The sequence below is a fragment of the Motacilla alba genome, chromosome 4A (assembly GCF_015832195.1).
Source record: "Motacilla alba alba isolate MOTALB_02 chromosome 4A, Motacilla_alba_V1.0_pri, whole genome shotgun sequence".
Classification (NCBI taxonomy): domain Eukaryota; kingdom Metazoa; phylum Chordata; class Aves; order Passeriformes; family Motacillidae; genus Motacilla; species Motacilla alba.
In genome coordinates this window covers 14,492,039-14,500,415 of record NC_052045.1, presented here as the reverse complement: position 1 = coordinate 14,500,415, position 8,377 = coordinate 14,492,039, and the positions used below count along the sequence as shown (strand labels likewise).

Here is an 8,377-nt window from a genome sequence, read left to right as displayed (position 1 = left end):
GGTGGGCCAAATTCGGGGGCTGAAGGCACGTGGGGGGTTCCCCCTCCGCGCAGAGAGGCAAAGAGCAGGACAGCACCCGGCAGGTCCCGCTGAGCCCGAACCAGCTCTGCTGTAACACGGCCCCGGACCGTCCCCATCCCGCGTACCCCGAGCACCCCGGGGCTGGAGCTGAGGAGGTGGGCTGCGTGCTGGGACAGCCCATCGTGCCTAGCCAAACACTGTCCGGGCTGGGGAGGAGGAAGGCAGAGCCATTGGCCAGGGCAGGCGAGGGAGGGCCCCTGCGAGAGGGACAGCGGTGCCGCAGGGATCTCCTGGCCTCAGTCACCGGGGGCTGGGGGCGGCTCTGGGGGACTGCAGGCGGCTGGAGGGGCTGGCAGGGGACGCTGCCTTCCCCTCTTCAGGGCGCTTCACCCTTTACTAAAACAAACACGGCCCCCCCGCCCTTCTCGACATCTCGGGGCGAAGGTTTCCCATGGCAGAGGGACGCAGGCTCTGCTGGGGCCACCAGCCCCGCGAGGGGCTCTCGGCGTCACGGCACGGAAATGCTCTCCTCTTCCTTTCCTTCTTTTTTTTTTTTTTTTTTTTTTTTTTTTTTTTTTTTTTTTTAAATTTTTGCTTTTTCCCAAGCAACACAGCCGTGGCCCCGTCACGGGCCAGCGCCCTCGGACTCCCCGGCCGCGGGTGCTGCAGGAGCCAGAGGCACTGGGAATGGGTCCCCGGCAAAGCTGCGACACCTGCCCCACGTGAGCTCCCAGCCTAGGAAGAGCCCTGCGGCAGTCACGGATACCCGCAGCCAGCACGGAGGGTGCCTGCGCCCCGACCCCACGGAACGACCCTCGGTTCCTGCTCTGACCCAGCCGCAAAGGAGAAGGGCGGCCCCGGGGACAGGCCGTGCCTGGGGCGGGCGGCAGTGCCAAGGTGGGAGGAGGCGTCCTTGACACGAGGGACAAGTTTCCTGGGATCAGCAGCGGCTCCGGCTCCTGCGCTGGGGCCGGGAAGTGTTTCTCCAGCTGGTGCTGAGCACAGGTTGTAAGTGGGGGGACAGGCCTGGAGGGGTCCCTGTCCAGTCCACAAGGCTCTGGCACATCCTCCCACTTGTGCTGAATGCACCAACCCTCCCCCGAGAGGCACCTCACTGTCACACGCCAAGGGGTGGCTGGGCACAGAGCATGGGCTCGGAGGTGGGCAGCAGGAGTGGGGGCTGCCCGTGGACAGAGCCAGCTCTCAGCACGTGCAGAGCAGCAGCAGCACCTGACAGAGCCACTTCTAGTGACCAGGTTTATTAGGGCTGAGCAGGTACTTTGGGAGTGCAGGTGCATCTGAGAAGCACTCCCAAGGATAGGCTCAGCATGACAAGGTGGGGAGAAAGCCACTTTGGCCAACACTGAAAGACCTATATAGGTACAAAAATGGGGATATAAAAGTCCAAGGGCAGGATGTTTGCAGCTATTCCAGTCCCTCGCCATGCTCCTACATGCGCGCCACTATGAGCTCCTGACCAAGCTCTCACCCTCAACTCAGCCAAAGCACCCAACCCTGCATGGAGCACAAGGACAGGATGGAGGGCCCAACCTAGCCCTGGACACTGCCAAGGCAGCCATGCAGACAGCACAGGAAGGGCAGCCCTGGGTTTTATTGCAGAGAAAGAGGTAGAAGAGCTGGACAGAACCAGAAGCTGCTGCTGCTGCCCCTGGTTCCTCTGCTCGCTCCAGTTTTGAGTCCCCAGGCTGCAGACACAGAGCTACCGCGCTCTGCAGTGCTGGGGCTGTGCCTTCTCCCCAGGCACAGCCTTCCCTCTGGACACAGCCTTCTCCCCAGGCACAGCCTTCCCTCTGGACACAGCCTTCTCCCCAGGCACAGCCTTCTTCCCAGGTACAACCTTCCCCCTGGACACAGCCTTGTCCCCAGGCACAGCCTTCCCCATGGACACAGCCTTCTTCCCAGGTACAGCCTTCCCTCTGGACACAGCCTTCTTCCCAGGCACAGCCTTCCCCCTGGACACAGCCTTCTTCCCAGGCACAGCCTTCCTCGCGGGCATGGCCTCTCCCCCAAGCCTGGCCCCGCTGCCGGGGGCCGTGTCGGGGACATCCTCGGCTGAGATGGGCTGGATGATGTGGCCGGTGCGGGTGATGACTCGAGGGGCTGTCAGCTTCTGGAAGGCACGCTGAGTGTTCCACGTGGCGCCCACAGGCGTCCGCATGCTCTGCTCAAACTGCTGGTGCCGCTCAAAGGGGAAGGGCAGCTCGCTGACCTGTGGGGACACCACGGGGTAATGGCCTCGAGCCACCCAACCCAGCTTTTCCAGCCCATGCTGCTCCCAACGCTCACTGCTTCCCACTTGTCCAGGACCCACTCACACACTGCTTCCCTTTCTGCTGCCAGCAGAGCCCGAGAGGGCTGGAACAACCACAACCACCAAGGGAGCAGCCCTGTACATCCCTCCTCCTTCAGTTCTGAGCTGTTTAAGCTGGAAGCTAAGCTTTGGGCAGGGATTGTGGACGTTTTGGAAAGGGATCACAGGAATGCCGCAGGCTTGCCCAAGCTCTGATGGAGACCAGGCGTGCCCCACCTGATGCGCTGCCGCGTGGATGTTGCGCTTCTCGCTCATGATGACGTGGGGCATGTGCTGGTCCTTCCGCGGAGGCGCCGGCGGCGGCTTGATCAGGAACCTGAGGGCGAGCGAGGGGTCAGGGCTGGCACGGGGCTGGGCGCAACCCTGAGCTCTCCCCCACTCACCTCTTGACCTTCCTGGCGCTGGGTTTCAGGCCCGTGCCGCCCCACTCGCCCCAGCCTGGCAGCACCAGGTTCACCACCTGCGGCTTCCCCGCCTCCTCTGCCTTGCGCTTCTCCCGGCGGAAGTCAGCGACCACATCGTCCCCAGCAAAGGCCTCTGTGATCATCCCGCGCTGCTCGATGCCACCCTCCTGCGCCAGGACGAGACAGAGCGGGTTTAACGGTGATTAGGGGAATCGGGAGAGACTGGCACAAACTGGGAGGCACTGGGAGAGGGTTTGTGGGACTGGGGAGAGTGGGAAGGGGGTAAAAGTTACTGGGCATTACTGGAGGGGGTTTGGGGTGTACTGTAAGGGGGTTTAGGAGTACTGGGAGTTACTTGGGGCTTCTAATTACTGGGAGGAAATTTAGAGTTACTGGTTTGGGGTTACTGGGAGTTACTGAAAGGAGGTTTGGGGTTACTGGAAGGGAATTTAGGGTTGCCAGGAGAGGGTTTGGGGTTACTGGAACTTAAAGGTTTGGGCATTACTGGATGGCTGTTTTGGGTACTGGGGAGCATGGGGGAGGCACATCCTGCTCACCTCCTCCTCCAGGACTACAGGCAGGCTGGGGCAGTCCATCTCCTGGGGCTTCCCATCCAGCACAGCCTCCAAGCTGATCATCTTCCTCTTGGCTGGCGCTTTCTTGGTATGTCTGTCCCCAGCTCTGCCTTCCTCCTGCTGCTGTGCTCGCTTCCCTGCTCTCAGGGCTACCAGCTTCTCCTGCTCTTCCACAAGCTCCTCCTTAGCCAGACTCTCCACTTCCTCCATGGTCTGCACGCGGCGCAGCTGCTCCGAGAGCAGGAGCTGCTCCTGGGCCTGAGGGGGAGGCTCTGGCCCTGCGCTCACCAGCTCCTCAGCACAGACTGGGGGGGCCGGGCTGTCCCCCAGCTCCTCAGCACAGACTGGGGGGGCCGGGCTGTCCCCCAGCTCCTCAGCATAGACTGGGGGGGCTGGGCTGTCCCCCAGCTCCACAGCACCAGTCTCAGTCTCACCAGCACCTACATGTTGAGCGTAGAAATAGTCACTCCACAGGGCAGAGAGTAAGGACAGCTGTGTGAAATCAGCCAGAATCTGTCCCCAGATCCCCCTTCCTTTGTCCAGCCCCCAGCACTCCCAGCCCACCCAGCTCTGGGCCTCAAGCTCCTCACCATGGTCTCTGCCGTGCCTCTCGGGGCTCCCTGTCCGCTCCCGTCGCTTCTGCTCGAAGTCTTGCAGCAGAGCTTCTTCTTCTGACAGCTCCTCTTCCTCCTCCTCCATCTCGTCCTTGTTCTCCACAGCACCAGGCACTGGGTCATCTCTTGGACCCTCCTGTGCCTCAGGCTCTGGGGCCAGGCCACTGGGCTTGCCCAGCATCCAGGGATTGGCCCCGCTTGGCATGGGCAAGGCCGTGGTGTCCTCCTCGGGCACCTCACACAGCTCCTCCTCGGGCGGCTCCACTCGCACCTTCTGCATCAGCTCCTTGTTCCTGGCCAGCTGCTCCTGCATGGCCTTGCGGGCCTGGGAGGCACCGAGAGGCTCTAACACAGAGCAGAGACAACATTCCCAACCTTCCCTGCCCACCTCAGCCTACGCCCCTTCCCCAAGCAACGCTGAAGACCCTGTGATGGCATTCCAATGTATAAATGGGATTATAACAGATAGAGAGACTTTATACCGTGGCTTGGAGGGACAGGACAAGGGGGAATGGCTGCACACTGACAGAATGCAGAGATAGACAGGATATTGGGAAGAAATTCTTTCCTGTGAGGGTGGGGAAGCCCAGGCAGAGATTGCCAAGAAGCTGCGGCTGCCCCATCCCCAGAAATGTTCAAGGCCAGGTTGGCCAGGGCTTGGAGCAACTTGGTCTAGAGGAAAGTGTCCCTGCCCGTGGCAGGGGGGTGGAACTGGATGGGCTTTAAGGTCCCTTCTCACCAAACCCTTCTGTGGCTCCATCTCACCTCGAGGTCATACTTAGCCATAATGGCCCTGGATCGGGCCCATTTTCCCTTGTTCTGGTGCTTAAGGCTCATCCGCTCCTGGGGGAAGAGAAGGATCACACAGAGCTCCCCAAGGAGCAGGGCCCTCCCGAGGGCTGAGGCAGAGGTGCCAGTGCAGCACCTGCATCCTGAGCTGCTCCAGCTCCTCCAGCCGTGCCAAGGCGGCCGCAGGGTCCGATTTGTGCAGCTGCTCGAACTCCTTCAGGGCCTGGCGCCTCCGGCTCTTCTTGAGCACGCGGTGGTACCTGTGGCACAGGGGCGGCTCAGGAGCGTGCAGGGCCACCCTGCCCTCCCAGCCCGGCCCAGGCACTGCCTCACTTCTTGCTCTTGATCCGCTTTGCTCGCCGAGCCTTGGCCTCATAGTAGGACTGCACTGCCCGGGCCTTCTGCAGCTCTGCCCGCCGGCGCCGGGCCTGCCGGGGAGCACGGGTGAGGCACGGGGAGCACGGGGAGAGGCACCGGGAGCACGGGGAGAGGCATGGGGAGAGGCACGGGGAGCACGGGGAGAGGCACTGGGCGCACGGGGAGAGGCACCGGGAGCACGGGGAGAGGCACCGGGAGCGGCACGGGGTCAGGCACGGGGTCAGGCACGGGGAGCACGGCGTGAGGCATGAGGAGCATGGGGTCGGGCACGGGGAGCACGGGGTTGGGCACGGGGAGCACGGCATGAGGGATGAAGAGCAGGGGGTGAGGCACGGGGAGCACGGGGTCAGGCACGGGGAGCATAGGGTGAGGCACGGAGCCAAGGAAGAGGTCCCCAGAGCCAGGCCCCAACGGGGTGAAGCCTCACCTCCTCCAAGCTCATGGCCTGCACTGAGGCCATCTCCTCAGGTGTCAGCAGTGGGTCTGTGACAGGCTGCTGTGTCTTGTGGAGCAATCCAAAGATCTCCTGCTCCAGTGGAGTTCGAGCCTGTTGGGACAGCAGACATGGCAAGAGGGTGAGGAGAACTGCAAGGGCCAGTGCTTCCCTGGATGTCCCCATCCATGCTCACTGCCCCCACGATGGTCTGTGGAAGGCCCAGAGAAGCATCTCCCCTACCTTGGGGGACTGGGGGGGGTCACAGCCCCACTCACAGGTCCCACACCACAGCCCTTGGGCACTCTCCCAGCCACATGGCCAGGTGAGGGCAGGTAGAGTTCCTCCCACATTAGAAAAATGGCCTCCCAGCAGCCAGGCAGCGCTGACCAGGGGACACCACACGAGAAGCATGGAGCAGGAGATCCAGGCCACACAATGCCATGTGCCCCCAAAACAGAAAGGGACTTTTGGGCAGATCAGTGTGAGTGACAGGTTTGTTGGGGGTTCAGCAGGGAGTTGGGAGAGGGCTGTCCCTCCCTCACCTGGGCATCTGACAAGTCCCAGGGACAGCAGTGGATTCCTGCCAGCAGCACAACCCCACAGGCACTTGCATTCAAACACACGCCTCTTCTGTAAGGCATGCAGGATTTGGCAAACCAATCCCCTCTGTCTCAGCACTCGTGGCCAAGGGATACTGCCTGGCCCTGACAGGCTACAAGGAGGAGAAGGGACAGAGCACGCTCCGAACCCTCTTCCCTGGCTTGTCCCAGATGGAATTTACACACCTGTGAGATGAACACAGACTGCCCTTCTAACCTTCCCAAGCTCAGCGGGCACCTGCCCAGTGTCACTGCCAGGCTGGGCCTGCCACCACTGCCCCCAGCTCAGCCAGGAGACATCCACCTGCCCCAGCTGATCCTGGAGCCGCCCTGGCCGCGCCCCCAGAGCCACCCCAGCCGCGTGACCCCCAGCGGGCACCTTCCAGGCCGAGGTGACCCTCTCCAGAGGGGTGACGGTGGCGATGTCCTGCCGCAGGGGGAACACCAGCTGCTCGGCGCGCCGGTTCTGCAGCACCACCTGCTGCCACTTCCCCACGTCCTTCGAGGTGCTCACGTAGGCGGCCTCCCTCACCACCTGGAGGGGAGCAGGATGGGCAGAGAAAGGTGATGAAGCAGCAGGGAGGAGCACGGGGGTGCTGGGGCTCGGCTCACACCCCCTTGGCTCCCTGCACTCACCCTCTTGGCCTCCTCTTTGCTCAGCGGCAGCTCCACTGCCGCCTTCCGCTTCACTCTGGCCAGCTCCTTCCTCACGCTGCCCAGCGTGGATTTGGGATGAACGGGCTGCAGCAGCTCCGACAGAACCAGCTTCTCCCCGGCACCTGCGCACAGGTGTGGCACTGCCAGGTGAGGGAGCTGTCCCGGCCCTCACAGTGGCTCTCGGTGGGCAGCGCCATCCCAGATCCCCGAGCCCTGCCCGGCTCCCTGCCTCACCTTTGCAGGTGACATTGAACTCAGACACCTGCCCGCTCGCCTCCGAGCGCTCCGCCAGCTTCCGCCTGCGAGAGAGAGACAGAAAACAACCCCAAAGGTTCCTCGTGTGCCCCGGGCGCTCAGGAGGGTTTGGGGCCGGTGCCGAGAGCAGGGGCCGAGAACCGTCGCCTCTACTCCCCCTCTCACGACGCGGCGGCTGCGGGAGCCGCCGGGCCTACCCGCGGGCCGCCCGCACCCGCACTCACCGCTTCCGCCCGGACAGGGCGCTGATGGCCTCCAGGAGCTGCCGGTGCCGCCGCTCGCCATCCTCCTGCCACACGGCACACGCGGTCACAGACCCGACCCGGCAGAGCGCGGCCGCGGGGATGGCCCCAGCGCCCGCTCCCACGCGCTCCCCGGTGCCGCCACGGCACCGCCCGGCCGGGTCCCGGGCCCGACAGCCTCGGCCCGGCACCCCCGGCCGGGCCACGCCGTCCTCCGCTGCGCCCGTCCCGGCCAGGAGAGCGCCCGGAGCCCCGAAAACAGCGGTGGAGGCCGCCCGGAGAGCCCGCCGCACTCTTTCCGGCCCCGCTCACCCCCTCGTCGCTCTCGCTGCCGCTCCCCGCCGCCGCCGCCGCCGGGTCCCGCTCCGCCATGGCTCCGCACGCCGCTGCTGCCGCAAAGCGCCGCCGCGTGTCGCGCCGAGCCCTCGCGGCCTGCCGCAAAGCGCGCCCGTATGACGTCCAGGTTGCCACGGCAGCGGGCGCGGGGGCGGGGCGGGAGAAGCGAGCGGAGCGAGGCGGGCCCGGCAGGCAGCGGGCACCGACACCGCCGCGGGCTCCGGGACGCCCCCGGTTCGCCGGGCAGCGGGAGCCGGCGGTGCCACCGCGGGCCAGAGCAGCTCTGAGGGTGTTCGCTCCGTCCGTGCCCCTCGTCGGTGCCCCCGGCCCCAGGGGTTGCAGGATTCGCTGCTTCCCCCCGGGACGCGGCAGTGCGGTGCGCTCGGGGACGGAGCTGCCGTACCTACGGTTCCTCCCGCCCGGCCGGACCCGGTCCTGGGAGCATTTTTGGGTTTGATGGGATCCAAAGGATCGTTGGAGCAAATGCACGGAGTTCTCAGCCACGAAGCGGTGTCAGCGCCTGTCACTGCGCCCGCAGCATCCGTCCTCCTCGTCCTCTTCGTCGTTCTTCTCCTCCGTCCCGAGCAGGGCGCTCGGGGCAGGAGGGAGAGGGATAACGAGCTGTTCCCCGTCTGCTCCTGTCTCCATAGCAACAGCCGCGGGAAAAGTTCCGTATTTTCCCCTCGGGTTTGACGCTCCGGGCCCTGCCTTTGCTGGCAGCCACGTGCCCAGCGGCAGC

General features: G+C 64.5%; 1 protein-coding gene across 5 annotated transcripts; it reads right to left on the bottom strand.

Moving 5' to 3' along the window:
- Positions 1-1,613: 1,613 nt before the first annotated feature.
- UTP14A (UTP14A small subunit processome component) lies at positions 1,614-7,696 on the bottom strand. Of its 5 annotated transcripts, none has more exons than XM_038122722.1 (14): positions 7,615-7,674; positions 7,285-7,349; positions 7,040-7,104; positions 6,785-6,927; positions 6,528-6,683; positions 5,541-5,660; positions 5,069-5,163; positions 4,872-4,995; positions 4,712-4,789; positions 3,315-4,271; positions 2,737-2,924; positions 2,570-2,669; positions 1,808-2,251; positions 1,614-1,771 (listed from the first exon to the last, which is right to left on the bottom strand). In XM_038122722.1, exons 1-14 carry the CDS (start codon positions 7,672-7,674, stop codon positions 1,742-1,744), a joined length of 2,625 nt encoding a protein of 874 aa, XP_037978650.1. In that variant the 3' UTR covers positions 1,614-1,741. The 5 variants fall into 5 exon arrangements, with proteins under 5 accessions (XP_037978650.1, XP_037978649.1, XP_037978648.1 ...); XM_038122721.1 differs by having other exon boundaries at positions 1,614-1,789; positions 1,826-2,251; XM_038122720.1 differs by having other exon boundaries at positions 1,614-1,825; positions 1,862-2,251.
- Positions 7,697-8,377: the final 681 nt, after the last annotated feature.

Bases quoted from the DNA above. Each gene is read 5' to 3' on its own strand.
- UTP14A (XM_038122719.1), bottom strand. From the start codon at position 7,674: ATGGCGGAGCGGGACCCGGCGGCGGCGGCGGCGGGGAGCGGCAGCGAG. The intron at 7,105-7,284 runs GTGAGTGCGGGT...TCTCTCTCGCAG, and splicing joins GCCCTGTCCGGGCGGAAGCG to GCGGAAGCTGGCGGAGCGCT. The intron at 4,996-5,068 runs GTGAGGCAGTGC...CCTGTGCCACAG, and splicing joins AAGCGGATCAAGAGCAAGAA to GTACCACCGCGTGCTCAAGA.